Genomic DNA, 17,613 nt, shown 5'->3' on the forward strand with positions numbered 1-17,613 from the left:
TCTTCTGCCCATTTCTTCACTGGATTATTCGTTTTTGGGGTGTGGAGTTTGGTGAGTTTCTTGTAGATTTTGTATACTAGCCCTTTATCCGATATACCATTTGTCACTATCTTTTCCCATTCTGTTGGTTGCCTGTTAGTTTTTTTGATTGTTTCCTTTGCAGTCCAGAAATTTTTTATCTTGATGAGGTCCCGGTAGTTCATTTTTGTTCTTGATTCCCTTGCCTTTGGGCATGTGTCGAGTAGGAAGTTGCTGCAGTTGAGGTTGAGGAGGCTGCTTCCTGCTTTCTCCTTGAGGGTTTTGTGGTTTCCTGTCTCACATTCAGGTCCTTTATTTTATTTTTGTGAATGGTCTAAGAAACTGGTCTAATTTCATTCTTCTCCATGTTGCTGTCCAGTTCTCCCAACACCACCTATTGAAGAGGCAGTCTTTTTTCCATTGGATACTCTTTCCTGTTTTGTCAAAGATTAATTGGCTATACATTTGTGGGTCCAATTCTGGGCTCTCTATTCTCTTCTATTGGTCTATGTGTCTGTTTTTGTGCCAATACCATACTGTCTTGATGATGACAGCTTTGTAGTAGAGGCTAAATTCTGGGATTCTGATGCCTCCCATTTTGGTTTTCTTCTTCATTATTACTTTGGCTATTCGGGGTTTGTTGTGGTTCCATACGAATTTATGATAGTTTGTTCTAGCTTAGCAAAGAATTCTGGTGCAACTTTGATGGGGATTGCATTGAATGTGTATATTGCTTTGGGTAATAATGACATTTTAACAGTGTTTATTCTTCTGATCCATGAGCATGGAATGTTTTTCCATTTCTTTGTGTCTTCTTCAATTTCCTTCATAAGTCTTCTATAGTTTTCAGCATACAGGTCTTTTACATCCTTGGTTAGGTTTATTCATAGGTATTTTATGGTTTTTCATGCAATTGTGAATGGAATCTGTTTCTTGCTTTTTCTTTCTGTTGCTTCATTTTTGGTGTATAAGAATGCAACTGATTTCTGTATATTGACTTTGTACCCTGCAACTTTATTGAATTCATTGATGAGTTCTAGAAGGCTTATGGTGGAGTAAATCAGGTTTTTCGTGTCATCTGTGAAAAGTGAAAGTTTAATTTCTTCTTTGCCCATTCTGATGCCTTTTATTTCCTTTTGTTGTCTTACTTCTTCCTTAAACATTTGGTGGAATGGGTTAGGGTTAGGATTAGGGTTGGGTTAGGTCTTGGTCTTTTGTTTCTTAGGAAGTTTTTAATTCCTGATTCAATCTCCTTACTAGTAATTGGTTTGTCCAGATTTCCTGATTCTTCCTAATTCATTCTTGATAGGTTGTCTGTTTCTAGGAATACATCCATTTCTTCTATATTATTCATCAGTGTGTAATTATTCACAGTCTCATGGTCCTATATATTTTTGTGGTATTAGTTGTAATGTCTTCTTTCATTTCCAATATTACTTATTTTTATCTTCCCACTTTTTTCTTGGTACATCTGGATACTAGTTCATCTATTTTGCTTATTTAAAAAAACCAGCTCTTAGTTTCACTGATATTTTCTATTGTCTTTTTAGTCACTATTCCATTTATTTCCACTCTGATCTTTGTTATTTCCTTTGGGCTTAGTTTGTTCCTCTTTTTCTGGTTCCTTAAGGTATAAATTTAGGTTAATTGCTTTTTTCTTTTTTGAGCCCTTCCACCTTAAACCTGCTTTTGTAGCATCTCATAGATTTAAATTGGTACAGTTTTAGGTTTTTTATGTCAAGATATTTTTTGAGTTTCCTTTTGGTTTCTCCTTTGACTCATTAGTTGTTCAGAAGTGTGTTAATTTCCACATATTTATGAATTTTCAAGCTTCCTTCTTGTTATTAACATCTAGTTTCATGCCATTGTGGTCAGAAAAGATATGTGGTACGATTTCAGCCTTCTTAAATTTGTGGTACAACTTGTTTTGTGACCTTGTTTTATCATCTATGCTCGAGAATGTTCTGTGTGTGCTTGAGAAGAATATGAGTTCTGCTGTTGTTGGATGGAATGTTCTAATTTTTTTTTAAGTTTTTTTTTTTTTTTTCTGAGAGACAGAGACAGTGGGAGTGGGGGCAGGGGAGAGAGAGAAACCCAAGCAAGCTCTGCACTGCCAGCACAGAACCCAAGATGGGGCTTGAACTCATGAACCATAGATCATGACCTGAGCCGAAATCAAAAAGTTGGGCATTTAACTGTGACTGAGCCATCCAGGCGCCTCTGGAAGTTCTGCATACACATTTGATCTAAGGAATGGTTCAAGTCTAAAGTTACTCTGGATTTTCTGTCTGGGTGATCTGGCCATTATTGAACGTCAGGTATTGGAGTTCCCTGCTGTTATTGTATGGTTGTCTGCTTTAGTCTTCCAGATGCTTAGTATTTGCTTAACATATTCAGGTGCTCCAATGGTGGGTGCATGTATATTTACAACTGCTCTGTCTTCTTGATGAATGGACTCTTTTAACATTAAATAATCGCCTTCTTTATCTCTGTTACTGTTTTGTCTTTAACGTTTATTTTTTCTGATGTAAGTATAGCTATCCTTGTTCTCCTCTGCTTCCCATTTATGTGGAATATCTTTTCCATCCCTTCACGTTAGGCCTTTGTGTGTTCTTAAAGCTGAAGTCTTCAGTCAGTAACATATAGTTGGGTCTCTTAAAAAAATAAAAAAGAAAACAAAGTCCAGTCAGCCACTCCATGTCTTTTTTTTTTTTTTTAAGTTTACTTATTTATTTTGAGACAGAGAAAATGCAAACAGGGGAGGGGCGGAGGGGGGTAGAGGGTCTGAAGTGGGCTCTGTACTGACAGCAGAGATCCCAGTGCCGGGCTCCAACTCACAAACCATGAGCTGATGACCTGAGCCAAAGTCAGATGCTAGCCATCTGAGCCCCCCAGGTGCCCTCTATGTCTTTTAATCCATTTGTATTTAGAGTAATTATTGATAGGAAAGGGATTACTGTTGCTGTTTTTGCCCATTGTTTTCTGGGGTTTGTTTTGTTTTGTTTTTAACATCCTGCTTCTTTTGGTGAATGTATTAATGCCAGGGCTGCCTGATTGTGGCTCTTCGCTCCAGGGGTCCCTCTTGCTCTCCGTTGCTGCCCTCCTAGTCACAGAAGCCTTTGTATTTCATGGCAGTCCTTATTACTTGACCCTGGCTTCCTTTAGGGTGGAGAGGAACCTACTTTTTCTCTTACGATGGTACAGGCAAGGGGAAATGCTGTATTAAGGAACTTCCATTAGGAAGAAAAAAGCTAGCCTATCTTGGTTCCAGTTCTATACGTGTTGTTTTCCATTTATTACCTCATTTACTTATTAGATTAATATCCCCAACCCATGTTTCAGCTCACAAACACATTAACAACTTAAACCTTTGAGTCAGTTACACCTTTGCTCTAATAGACTAACTTTGAGAGGTGCAATTTAGTATTTCCAGGGATGCTTTTGTTTTGTGGAAGTTCCCCCCAACCCCAGTGTCTGTATATAAATAGAACTGATCATTGAAGTTGGCATACTGAGGGAGACGTACTCCTAGTTAATATTTGGTGCATCAGCAATGGTTTGCCTCATTCAGAGGCCTGAAGAGCTTTGGTCCGTTTGTTAGGAATGATTTTTTTCTTCCAACACTGGGTCTTGTCTCCTTAAAATAGGCCATAATTCTACCATGAGCATAGAAGATGTCTTCTAGTTGTCATTAGGATTTGTGTCACAAACACTTACATATGGCACAGGAGTATGTCTGGGGGTCAGAAAATTCTCATAGTGGCACTTTGGGAAATTATTCAGGTTTGAATGGTAATACGCAAAAGGATTTATATAATGTGGATAAATATTTTTACATATTGGAAGGCAGTGTTAACATTTTCACTTAATCTTATTATACATAGGCTTAGTATTAATATATTTAAGACAGATTTCCCCTTAGTATTAATATGTGTACGTCAGCTGTAAGCCACTCACAGGTCCTAGAGGCCTCTTACTGTACCACTATCACTTGTCTAAATAAGGTCTTTCCTTTTTAGCTGTAAAAGTAGCTATGTGGTGTGTTTTGATGTGTTTAAGCTGGTATGATAGAAATTAAGTTCTAAGTCATAGATGTCAAATATAAACACTCAAATCATGCCTGGGAGTATGTTTTGAGGGTCTGGAATTTGAAATCAGGGTGATTATAATTTTCCCATTTGTGGAAAGCAAGTAGGTCCCATAATTGGATACTTTAAGATGTGTGATATGAAATAGCCAGAGAGCATGTGCTGTGAATTTAGAGAAGCACCTGGCTGTGAATTCTGTCTCCATAGGTATGACCTGTGTAGCCATCAATTGGAAGTACAGAAGTATTTAGATACTAAATACTAAATAAGACCTAAATAAGATAAAGTTCACTTCCTCCTGCCTGACAAGACAAGGATAGGCAGATGGGGCTTGTGGGCTGGTGGGCCCTCAGCACCTGACTTCGATCAGAGTCCGATGTGGTGCCGGTTCTCACCCTCCAAGGCTGGCGGAGAGGGGGAAAGGGGAGGAGGAGGACGAACAGCTTTGTTTTGAAGTCCACGGTTGTACACAGTACCCCCACTCACCTGTGCTTGCTCAAATCTAGTGTAGCCACCCTGTGCCTCAAGGAAGCCTGGGAAATGGAGTCTTGGCCACAGCAACCGCGGCCTTGCTCAGACATGTTAAGGACCGGCTGGGAGGGGAGGGGTCCTCAACAGTCCCTGCCAATAGCCTTGACCAAATCACTCTTGCTTGATTCTATGTGTAAAGCACAACTATTCATAAAAATCTGTGAAATATCTAGTAAAATGTCACCGTCAGAACATTTCGGTGAAGAGATGCTTGATAAATACCAGTATCCCTTCCATGTTTTCAGGGGCTCATTTCTCGCACTAGTGTTTCTGAGTACAACTCTCACTTTTTGATAGAAAGGATGACACTCGCTCTCCCTTGCTGTGTGACAGATCACCACAGACTTGCGGCCTCAGACCCGTAGGCCCGTCAGTGTCTGCGGACCAGGAGGCGGAGGCCCGCGCCTGCATGCTGTGCTCAGGCTTCACCAGGCCGCAGCCCAGGCATAAGCCGACCACAGGCTTCCTGGGGCCTGGCTCTTCATCCGGGCAGAATTTGTGTCTTTGCAGTTGTGGGACCCAGAGCCCTGACTTCTTGCTGTCAGCTCTAGGATGCCCCCTGCCCGAGAGGCCATCCCTACCTCTTAAATCCTTCCTCCCAGATTGTAGAGAGTTCACCTGACTTCCTGTCGGGTGGGCGTCCCCAACATGGCCGCTGACTTCCTCGGGCCACCACAGGGAGCTTCTAGAGGGCCTGTTCATCAGATGAGACCTTATGTGTAACACAGCTAGTCATGAGGGTGACATCCCACCACGGGGAGCTTCTAGAGGGCCTGCTCATCAGACAAGACCTTATGTGTAACACAACTAATCCCGTTGCTGTTGGCTTAGAAGCAAGGCACACGTCCTGCCCCCACTCAAGGGGAGGAGATTTCACAAGGGCATGAATGAGATCATAGGGACCCACCTGAGAGTGTGTCAAGCACAATAGCTGGGTTTCAGTTACAGTCACTTGATATTGTGGCACCTGGGGGCTCAGTCGGTTAAGTGTCCAGCTTCGGCTCAGGTCACTATCTCGCAATTTGTGGGTTCAAGCCCCGCATCGGGCTCTGTGCTGACAACTCGGAGCCTGCTTCAGATTCTGTGTCTCCCTCTCTCTCTGCCCCTCCCCTGCTGGTGCTGTCTCTCTCTCTCTCAAAACTAAATAAAACATTTTAAAAAATTTACAGTCACTTTATATTCCAAATGGAGAATTCCAGTTTGTCTGGCACTGTCATTTCTCAGATTTTGGTAAAGCGTCCATAGGGACTTTTTTTTATCACATTAGAAATACTAGTCTCTATTGATTCATGGAAAATGTATATGTATACATACTTTAAGAGAGAATATAAACGTGAAAAGGCAGATGGAAAAATATCTCCTTCTGCTTCCCACTGTGATTAAGTAAACACTTTGGGATGCTCCTTAGAGCTCCTCCACTAACCAGCAATGTTGTGCATAATGTGAAAAGTCATGGTCTGCCCGTGAGGACTGGCTCAGGAATTTGCTTCTCTCCGTTTCGCTGTCTTTTAGTTGTCTGCATTCAGCAGGTACACGTTGAACAGAAGACCCCTCTGAGCTTGCACAGTATTGCGAGTGCCGTTGTGGAGAGTCTATGAAGCTTGAAGGAATTGAAATCACACCCTAGAAAGCTCTACACAGAATCTATACCTAGTCCAGACCTGGAGATCAGGTGTCAGAATTAGCCTCAGAAATCTAATATCCTTTATCAAAGAATGCAGTAAAAAAAGGAATTAAAAAAAAAACTATTACCAATAGTCAGCATGAGATCCAGAATTTGCTTTTAGCTCTGTAATATCCTCGTTTGTGATAAGACTATGATTTCTGGCCTCCTCATTGCAGTCAAAGACTAATTTTTCAGTAACATTGAGCATCATCCTAAAAGAAGCCTGTAGGATCTGTCCATCTGTCCATCCGTTCAGCCATCTATTCAGCAGACAGTGGCTGGGTCCAGACACAGACACAGCATCATGGGTTTTGCTCGTAAGGAAGTTTCAGTCTGTGTGGCACACATCAAAGAGGCCCAGGGTGCCACTCCTGTGCTCACACAGTAATGTCACCGATAAGATTGTTGTAAAATAAATTTTAGCTAATGCATTTATATACATATAGCTAGAAATGAAGAAACGGTGTGCTGTTGGAGAGGATAATTACAAGAAGTAAGGAGCGCCTGGGTTACTCAGTTGGTTAAGCATCCAACTTCTGCTCAGGTCATGATCTTACAGTCCGTGGGTTCAAGCCTCTCGTCAGGCTTTGTGCTGACAGCTCAGAGCCTGGAGCCTGCTCAGATTGTGTCTCCCTCTCTCTCTGCCCCTTCCCTGCCCACATTCTGTCTCTCTCTCTCAAAAATAAACACTAAAAAATTTTTAAAAAGACAAATGATTAGTTCAGTCATTGAACATTTAACATGTAGTTAATGAGTGCTTACTCTGCACCAGCCCCTCTTCTGGGTTTGAACCTGAAATAGATAGTAAGTAACCAGATGCTTTGCTGTTTTCATTCCTGGCCTTCGGTTCTGGTCTCTGACTCGGATGGAGGAAAGTCACAGTTAGGAAGGGGCTACAACGAATAAGAATCCTCAGAGTGCCCCTGCTTCCCTGAGTTCGAAAGCAATTGACAGTTTCCACAGAGTTCCTAGAACATTCTTCACCGGCTCCACATTTCTGTCTTTTATGTGGGATCACTGGGCGTGTCTGACTGAGAGGTCTGTAATAACCCTGCCGTGGGATAGGGCAGGGTTAGAAGGTCTACACCACGCCGGTCAGAATAAAAGAGAAACTGCAAAGAGGTGTGTGTCCTTTGTCTTTAAGACCTTAAACTTCAAAGGAAGGGTAAAAACTTCTGTCCATCTGACCATGTCCCTTAGGACATGAAACATTCAACTTCAGAGGAAGAGTAATGTCCTAAAATTCCAGAACTTAAAATGAAATGCTGCCTTTTCCTTTTCCTGACAAATGAGTGAAATTATAATAAGGGCTTTGTGTTAGGGTGAATTAGCAGGAATTGAGCTATTTGTGGGCAAACGGTAGTGGAATTGTAGGGCTTAGTCTCACCATAAACTTGCGAGCCACTGATGAAAGGTGGCAGGTGGGTGTAATTTATTTAGTGTGTCTTGAGGTATGAAAGGGGTGTAGCACCCAACTCAAACCTGTAATTAAAGGACAAGACACAGCGAGGTGTGCATTGTGCCAGAATACCTGTGTCCTGATAGGCGTGTCGCAGGAAACTGAGCTTTGCCCAGTTCCTGATGTCTCTTTCCACACTTCCTAAAGGTCTTGTTACAACTCTGTTTATGTGAAGACGTGGTTGTGAGCTGATAACACAGACGAACTTAGAAATGTCTTGGCTCAGTCACATGCCTCTGTGCAAGCTGGGCTGCCTTCAAGGCAAAACAAGACCGTATTCAGCTGGAATCTGAACGGAATGAAACTCTGCGCTTCTCACAAAGGCTCCTGAACTAGCGATGGCAGATAGCCAGGGAGAAGTTTCAGACAAGTTGCCTTAAATTGTGTGCTTCTGGTCTGGCGGCCTCCACCTTGAGAACGGTTTACATTGTCAGCAGAAGAGCCCGATTAGAACAGCAGGCTGAGGTCCATTACAAAAGATAGCATCACATCATGTCCCAATGGCTTTATGGGAGGATTACCTGTGGTCCATTACGATGTCAGCATAAGGCAAAAATTGACACAGACCCCCTGTATACAGTGTATACAGAACTGTGTATGGATTAGGATTGAATTCCGAAAGACCTAACCCTGTGACTAAAACTTTAGTCTTTCAAAGTCTGTCATAATGGAATTTGACCCATAGACGGTCCTTGACAATATGCCTTCAATTTCAATACAACCTGCCCAGAAATAGGGGTGTGGGGGGGGAGATAGCCTGTCTGTATTTTCCCAGCCCCCCACGTCCCCCCGAGGGTGCCTGCTGGCTGGAGAGTGTGCAGTCACATTCTCCCAACTGGGGCGAGGCCACAGGGGAGCTTTGGGGCCTCAGCCCCAACTGCCCTTCATGGTGTCCTGATGCGGGCACCCGTGCCTGGGGCAAGTTGGGAAGGGCACAGGTCTGGTTACTGGAACAGACCCCAGAGAGCAGCCTTGTGGGGGCACCTGCCCAGTGCTGGGGTGGCTCCGTGGTGCTCAAAACCATGTTCTCGGTGTGCAGCTCCCCATTGTGGGGTCACCTTCACAGACGGCCCAACATGGCAAACCGCAGGAGCAAGGGGCCCATCTGCTCACTTGACTTCCAAGCGAAGCCACTTTGAAAACTGGGGAGAGTGGATACGGGACGGTGATCGCTTCTCTCTGCCAAATATCCTCAAGTTCAAAATTAGTTTGAATGTTCTACTGCATCTTCTTTTTTTTCCCTTTCGCAATTTTCCATTTATTTGTGCTGTTCCTTTTTTGAAGTACTTTTAAAAACTTGAAGTGTAGTTGACAATGTTACATTAGCACACCTTTTTAAATAATGGTTCCTTTGCCCAAGCCAGGCAAAATATTTGTCTCAAAGTGTTGGACACACTCAGAATAACTAGCGCTGTGATCTCATCATAAGCCTGTGTGGAGTAGATACAAGACTTAGATGACGTTTGAAAATTTGCCACATACTGTGATCAAGGAGCTGTTTTTTTAGTGTTTGTTCTTAGGTAGAATTTGTTTATCTAGTTGATAGGTTTTGTGGTAGGGATTACCACATCTTATACTTTATTTTCCAGGGAGTTAAAAGATTTGTTAGAGGATGATTACCTTCGTTTAAAAAACAAGCTTCTAGACTTTACTGTGGTGACCATTTCACAATATATACAATTAGCAAGTCATTACATCATATACCTAAAACTTATATATAAATTATACCTTCATTAAAAAATTAAATTACAAACAAAAGAATACTATATCCATCTATCAGTAATGAATAAATCTTAGTTTTTTGGTTACGTTTTTAAAAAATATGTGGGCTTCACGGGGTGCCTGGGTGACTCAGTCGGTTGAGCATCCGGCTTTGGCTCAGGTCATGATCTCATGGTTCGTGGGGTTGAGCCCCGCGTCAGGCTCTGTGCTGATGGCTGGCTAAGAGCCTGGAGCCTGCTTTGGATTCTGTGTCTCCCTCTCTCTCTGACCCTCCCCTGCTCTCACTGTTTCTGTCTCTCAAAAATAAATAAAAACCATAAAAAAATTTTTTTTTAAAATATGCGGGCTTCAGTTCTTTTTTCTCAGAAAATGTTAATGTCAACTAAAGCATACATTAGGAGACACTGGATGATTGCCTTTTTTTTTTAGAGAAGTAAAAAATGTTTAAGTCATAAATCTGTCTTTTGAGAACAATGTTTAGAATTCTAGCTTTTGTTCTAGTACGTTTATGCTTTGGCACTTGGCTACCCTTCCTACTACTGACCAGTCAGACTGTAGGCATTTTAGCTTTAGGTCCAAGAAAGAATGGTATTTGTAGGAAGAGAATTTTCCAGCAGAAGAACATTCTTTCATGAAAACTTACGTGGCCTTTCTTACAATAGCTACACAATCGTCCTCAAAAAGAACGGAGGCACTCAGTGCCAGACCCCTAATTCCCTCCTCTGGTGTGGACGACCAGGTGTTCCATAGGCTATACCGGGTGTGAAAGCCCAGCCCCCCTCCTCCGTCTTCACTCCTGCTGAGCGTGGGCCTCCCCCTGTTCCACTTCTGTCCCAGAGACGAATCCCAGCGATGATGAACTTGTACAGCCCAGGCCGGTGTGTCCATTCTGCTTTCTCTGGGGCTCCTCCCCGGGGCTTGCAGGCAACTGCTTTCTGGCTTTGTCTTCACGTGGCCTCTACCTGAGCCCATCCCTGGTGTCGTCCCTTCTTAGAAGGACTCTAGCCCCCCTGGATTAGCCTCATTTTTGCTTAGCCACCCTTTTAAAATAAAAGGCTCTATCTCCAAATATAGTGACATTTTGAGGTTTTGGGGTTAGGACTTCAGCATATGAATTTGGGGGGCGGGCAGGAGAGGCACACTTCAGTCCATTAACAGTGTATAAGACGTGGAAGAATCTTAATACCGTCTGTGCTAGGGTCCTCTAGGGTTGACTTTAAAGGGAGCTGTTTGCAGATTCCCTCCCACGCTCGCACATGCTCTGGTACTGACTCCGTTGCTCCCTGTGCTGTGTTTCTGTCCCGTCAGGCCTGGCAGCTTCGCTTCAGCCACCTCGTGGGCTACGGTGCCAAGTACTACTCTTACCTGATGTCCCGGGCCGTGGCTTCCATGGTTTGGAAGGAGTGTTTTCAACGAGACCCTTTTAACAGGTAACGAGGGAAGAATCCTTCTCCCACACCAGGTCCCCTGCCCCCCGCCCCAGCCTGGGGACCCCAACCCTGCCGGGCCCATCTGGTGGTGTGGTACCCTACTGCCCCGCCCACAGGGGCCCTGGGAGGGCTGCGTTCCCCTCTGGAAGTGGGCCTCAGCCACTGTGCTCCCGAGCGCCCCCTTTGGGTGTGCGTAGGCATCCTGGCCTCTCCTGTCAAACCCCAGGGTCCTGTGCTTCCGGTCACGTTAGACAGGCTTCCTTCCTGTCAGCACAGCCTTCAGGGACTCAGGCCCAGGGCACACCGATATCCTTTTACTGCACCACAATCAACTCGCCACTGTCCTTCATTTGGGGGCAGCCCCATTGGATAGGTTGATGATCGACGCTAGTGTCCACTTTTTTCTGGAAAGTTCCCCCTCACCCGACTTTGGAACGCCTTCTTCCCGTGGAAGACCAGGGCAGTGTGAGGAAGGGGAGCCGCTCCCCTGAAGGTCCCTCCCCAGCTCCCCTTCCCGGGGCCCCTGACCGCCGCTTGGTGGCAGCCCACGTCGCTTCCCAGCGCCTGCCTCCCAGGGCCCCTCGAGGACCCTTGTCCCCCATGTCCCTCCCAGGACGGGCGGTGGGTGGTTCGCAAGGTGGAAGGCTCACGAGCATGACGATGTGCCACCTCTTGGTCCTCCGGTCAGCCGGTGACCGTATGGGCCTGCAGTGATTCCGTGCGGGAGTCCGGGCAGGTGGCCTTCAGGCAGGGACGTACAGTGCCCAGCCCTTCCCCACCGTGGAGACAGGCCATGTGGGCTGGCAGGCTGGCGGAGGCCGGAGAGCGGGGCCCCGCGTCCCCGGGACCGAGGCACAGGGCTGCTCCTGTTGTGCCCTGGGTGGGCCTCCACAGCCGCTTCCCACAGGGACCTCGGGAAGCGGAGCTCTGGTCTTACGAGTCCTTAGAAGGCGCTTCCTGGAAAGCAAACCACTAATTACAATCTGGTCTCCTGCGCGTTGAAAGCATCCTACCTCCTCACCACACAAATAGATGCCTCTGCAGACACCTTTCAGGCAGCCCCCGACGGGGACAGCTGTCTTCGCCGCCTTCATGGGGCTGAAGATTAATGGCACCTGGGGTTTCCAGAGTGCCGTGAATTTTCCAGTGGCACGTTAGTCTGCCTTCACACTCGTCTCGGTGGAGCCCGTCCTTCTTGTAAGAGGAAACTGAGGCTCAGAGAGGCCCAGTGGTTTGTCCGAGGCCTCCCAGCTCAGACTGGAGTAAGATGATGAGACAGGTCTGCTGCTTTCCAGCCTCTTCTCCCACCCTGCTTCCGGTGGGACCCCGGCTTTTCACACAGCTTGATGTAGGTTTGGGGTTTTCTTAGCATTGAACACTCACATTCACTTCCAAAGTCTTTTGAACTTAAATCTGATGTCATAGAATTTTTAAATGTTTTACAGCTTGGTACCCACATGTTATTTTGTCTTCCACCCTTTGCACACTTGCAGACATTCAGTCTGCTTTTCAGATTTTATTATTTTCAGAGGACTGAAAGCCAAAATTGACAATAAAAAATCAGTTTGGGGAATTATGAGTCTCTACTGGAGATTTCTATAAAATAGGCAAAATATTATCTTGTTGAAAGGCACTGCACTTTACTAGAGACCACATACTACTGCATTTATTTCTTGCACTTATATCCTGTTTATGTGTGCATTCTTGCCTAGACATGTAGTTTGCCATACTTTTATAGACATGTAAAATAAGCTAGTAAAAGTACTCAGTGGACTAGAAAATTTCTAACCTGTGTCAGAAGAGCTTCTTTGATCCCCGTCCTGAAAGAAATCACCAGACTTGACGCCTTACCAGAAAGCCAGGTGCGCCCCTCCTCTAGGCCAGAGGTCAGGCAGGGGCCTCTCAGCAACCCTGTCCCCTCCCTGGGTGGGCCCAGCCTTCTGTCCATGTTTCCTAATTCATGACACACTTTGCCTTAGCGCCCATGGCATGTTTGATATCAGCCTACATTTGACGCTGTAACACTGTCAAAAATTCTGGTGAGAAACCGTGTTCACAGAATCGCCCATACATAAAGATGCTGCAGGAATAGTGCAATGAAAACATCATAATATAGGAGTCTTGCATCATCGTGGTGTGTGAGCCGTCTGACATTCAAGGAGTTGCATTTTCTGTAACATACTAAAGTAGCTCGAGATAGCCTGTGCCCAGGTGCCGTTAAGTTGGAAAATTCCTATCTATAAAAATTCTCCAAAATCTGCCTGCGAGCATCATCACACACAGTGTTCCCTGCAGGATCCAGCAGGCGGAGAGCATCAGAAGATGCGGATGGGTCCTGCCTGCCTTTGCCACGAGCACGCTTGAGAGTCAGTCAGCTGTTACCCTGAGCCAAGGTCCCCGGGCGTAAGCGCCCCTCTCCTCTCCCAGCCTTTTCTTTTTCGCTTTTATTTCATAGTGTTATTCTTCTCTGTGTGTGTCATCTCAGCGTAAGTCATTCCAAGTCTCACTTGAAGATAATCCCAAAGTCGACGCAGAGGAAATAGGGTATCTTTTACTTAAGTATATGATCCATAAACGAACTGATCTTTCTGTGAAGAGAGATTGCTTGCTATGAACCAGAAAGCTAAAAATAAGTCTCCTTTCACAGTGAATAGTTCATACCGAGTTTTATTTATTAGGGCAATTCAAAAATGGGATCTGATTTTTAGAAGTAGGAAAATGGCCGAATTGTCTCGTGGTGGCAGCTTTTTCTGCATCTGATGTCAACAGGCCTTCATTTTGAGAAACTAAGACACGTGTGACTGGGGGCTGGCCCCGCCTCGTGTGTCAGTGCCTGTAACAGTCTCTTGTCACCCCCCCCCCCCGCAACAGGGCAGCAGGGGAGCGTTACCGCAGGGAGATGCTGGCACACGGCGGGGGCAAGGAGCCCATGCTCATGGTGCAAGGTAAGATGGAACAAGGGTTGCTCGCTCCTTGGTGTGACCCTTCTTCTTTAAAGGTTTTATGGGTTATATGTACTTTTAATTACACAGTACAGTCAACACACAACGTTACATTAGTTTCAGGTGCACAGCCTGCGTCGCTGCCCTGGGTCACCCGAACTCTGTTATTACAGTATCACTGACCATATTCCCCAGGCTGTATTTTTCATCTCCGTGACTTATGTATTTTGGTACCGTCGTACCCTTCATTGATTTTGCCCATCCCCTCCCCAGCCTCTCGTTTTATGGCTTAGGTTTTAATATTAGCTCTTTGAGTTATGTTTTTGCACCGCCTATGATGAAAGCTGTGTCATATTTCCTCCATGCATTCTTTCCCTTTAGAGATGACACTGCAACTGTGTGTACTTGGTTCATTGTATCCCAGTTATTAATCCCAGCAAATTTATAGTACCTGTGATTTATTTAGATGCCAGGACACAATTTCAGGTTTTAACTTTTAAGAGGTTACTAACTTTCTAACAGGAAATTTGTAAACTTGTCATAAATTATAAAAAATTTGGTTTTAATAGGTCCCAGTTTATTTCTTGAGCTGAAAGAACTCAGTTATTTCCTATTCCTGTGTCTCTTTCTCTGAAAGCTTAGCTATGCCTTTGCTAGAAATTCTAAGGCATTTTTTTTAACCCAGTGAGAAATTAGAACCTAATTAAATCTTCTCTTTGAGGTACTGCATTGCTTAGTTTCTTATGTAATTTGGGAGTCTAGTTTTATCATTTAAGTATTTGCACCGAAAACCTAATTATAAATGGAAGTGACCATCATGGGTTTTCATAAAATGTTCTCACCAATACTTTAAGGAACATGTCAACGTTATTGGATGATCTTGGTACATTGACAATTTCATTTGCAGCTGATCTAACTAGCTGATAAAAATTGCTTTTAGGAAGTAGCATCCAGTGTTGGAGAAATATCGCAATGGGTCCGACATAAATGTTTCCTGGCCTAGATCTCTTCCGTCTAATACCTATTGCTGGTTTTCACGGAGCCCCAGGCGCATTCCTTTAGCTGTTATTTCATCAGGTGCTTGCTGACTGCTCACTTTGCCCGGAGGTCTTCTGTCTGTGATTGTGTGTTGTGCTGTGCTGGGCGCGGTAGTGAAAGAGGCAAAGACATCACGTCCTTATGCGGCTTGCACTCCATCCGCTCTGCCAGGAGGGGGCGCTCCTGTGGGAGCAAGGTGCCCAATGCCTGGGTGCGTTTAGAAAACAAATCTGCGGGGCCAGAGCCTGAAATTTCATGTGGCCCCGCCCAACCAGAAATGACAAAAGTCCTCCCCAACAACTTTGGTCTTCCATCAGTGCACTGTCCTCCTGAGATGCAGAAGGCATGCCGACGCCGCCTCACTTCCCACCTGAGCCTTGTTGGCCCTTCCTGAACTGAACCCCATCCAGGGAATGGTTTAAAATGATTTGCATGCGTTGATTGATGTTATCTTCCAGCAATTCTAGGAGGCAGGAAGGATCATTATGCCCATTTTACAGATGCTGAAACAGGTCAGGTTCTTGGTCCATGTTAGAGGCAGTGAGCACAGCAGTCAGGATTTGAACCTGTGACTTCTGGCTACAGAGACCAAGCTCTTCAGCAGTTGGTGCTGTTCCATGTGTTTGCAGAAAATGACACCGGGGTCAGGGTCTCTTAGGGACCCACGTACAAGACAAATTACTTGACTCCTAACAGTAAGCAACGAAGAGATTAACCCGGGTACTTTTAGCCAGTAGTTTGTGGCCTTGCACAAAAAGCCCGCTGTGCGCCACCAAGGAGAGATGCTACCAGATGGCTTTTGCCTGTAGATTTTTTGTTTTGTCTCCTCTTCTCCTGGTAGCCGTGCTCAGCTTTACCGTTTTGAGACCAGGGTCTAAATACCACCTGCACGTAAATATCGGTTTACATATGATTCCATGGAAGGGGAAAGAAAAGTAAATCCTTTTCTGTGTTTGTCTTTTGGCTGGCGTGTTGTTTGACCCTGCTTCCAAGAATGTTATAACAACCCTCTCTAAAAATTCTGTTCTTTATATGAAACATCATTGTGTTGAGAAACCCAATATTTCCCACACTGGAATTCGCATACTTGGGAGAGAAAAACAAGATTGTGGTTCAAACAGGAGATGATAAAGTGTTCAGATTCCACTTAACACCAACAATAGAGTGGTTCTGCTTTTAAACTTTAATATTTTTCTTTATGTCGTTCTGTCCACTCTCATTAATTCACATGGTTTGTCACATGTCAAAGATGAATGGGCGACGGGCAGAGAAGGTATGCCTGTTGTCACTTTGTAGGGTTGGGCGTGTGAGACGGGACCAGCAGTGGCTTCTCATATTCTTGCATGCAGCCAGCCTGTACCCCAAAACAGTGTCTCAGGGGATGGCTCATAGCTGAGTACTAGGGCACCCCGAGGAGCAGTGATTGGTGAAATTACTATGAGTTGTGATATAAAAGCTTCAGTGATCCGGAAGGTATTTTTCATGTTTAGAAGTGTAATTTTTGTAAACATTTATTAAATATGTTATTTAACTCCTTACTAGGTAAGTGTAGACAGTTACATTAAGTAGCCAAAGATAAGGAGAACACCTCCCTTTAAACTGTGTTCCTCCCTGACCAAATGCAACTTTATTAACCTCCTTACTCAGGCCATTCCTTAGAGTCAGAATACCTCCACCTTGTACTTTATGCCCTTTCAATGATACACAGTCACAGAAATCAAATATGTCAGGCTTTTGATCTTTGAATAATAAAAACCACAAAGGTGAGCTGTGTTTAGAATGAGTCCCTTGACCTTTGTGGGGCCCACCGACAGAGGAGCCGCCCTGGGGCCAGAGCCTGGTCTGAAGGAGTCCCAGAGAAAACAGCACCCCTCTTCCTTGGCCCCCCATTCCTCAGCTTGAGGGTGCTGACATGCAGCCCCGTGTCCGTGCTAATGGAGCCCGGCAGGGAAATCCACGGCGTGGCCACAGAGGCCTTTCATAGGGTCCTCATTTGTTTCATCTCAACACTCCAAGCCCCACTTGAAAACAACATAGTGGTTAAAACTGCATTTCCCTCGTGAGAGAAGAGAGGTCTCGTGACACCACCACATACTGTACTTGGCTACGCCCTCACTGGCCCTGCACTTCCTTGAGAAAGCCTCTTGGAGAGAGAGTCGCTGGGGAGAGAAGGTGTGATTTGACTTCTCAACTTGACTTCCTTTTAACGCGCTTGTCTGTGGCTCCTGTCTCAGCCCATCTCTGAAGGGACATGTGAGTGTCACCCAGTCATAAAACAGATGCAGGAGAAGGTGCTTGATGAATTGAAGTCATGTCTTTATCTGCCTTTTTTTTTTCTTTTTACATTTATTTATTTTTGAGAGACGGAGACAAAGCACAAGTGGGGGAGAGGTGGAGAGAGGAGACAGTCTCTGAAGCAGCTCCAGGCTCCGAGCTGTCAACACAGAGCCCGACATTGGGCTTGAACTCAACAAATTGTGAGATCATGACCTGGTTGCGTAACCAACAGCCACCCAGGTGCCCCATTTATCTGCCCTTAAACCCATGCATGGCATATATAAAGTACTTGTTATGAGCACAGTATATGTTTACCTAATCCCCCCCCCCCCCCAACAGTTTGGCAACACCTGACGGAAACCAACTTTCTCAATTGCAAGGATTCTGGGATGAGATGGAATTCTTTGTATTCAGTTGCCAGTAGTGAGTTTTTCTGCTCTTC

General features: G+C 44.9%; 1 protein-coding gene across 4 annotated transcripts in view; it reads left to right on the forward strand.

Moving 5' to 3' along the window:
• The window catches only part of MIPEP (mitochondrial intermediate peptidase), a 174,949-nt gene that overhangs the window by 123,273 nt on the left and 34,063 nt on the right, over window positions 1–17,613 (forward strand). For all 4 annotated transcript variants that reach the window (XM_029936954.1, XM_029936950.1, XM_029936953.1 and 1 more), the window contains 2 exons: window positions 10,793–10,914; window positions 13,786–13,859. In XM_029936954.1, coding sequence (XP_029792814.1) covers window positions 10,793–10,914; window positions 13,786–13,859 — 196 coding nt within the window. The remainder of the gene's footprint in view (window positions 1–10,792; window positions 10,915–13,785; window positions 13,860–17,613) is intronic.

The sequence above is a fragment of the Suricata suricatta genome, chromosome 4, assembly GCF_006229205.1.
Source record: "Suricata suricatta isolate VVHF042 chromosome 4, meerkat_22Aug2017_6uvM2_HiC, whole genome shotgun sequence".
Taxonomy (NCBI): Eukaryota; Metazoa; Chordata; class Mammalia; order Carnivora; family Herpestidae; genus Suricata; species Suricata suricatta.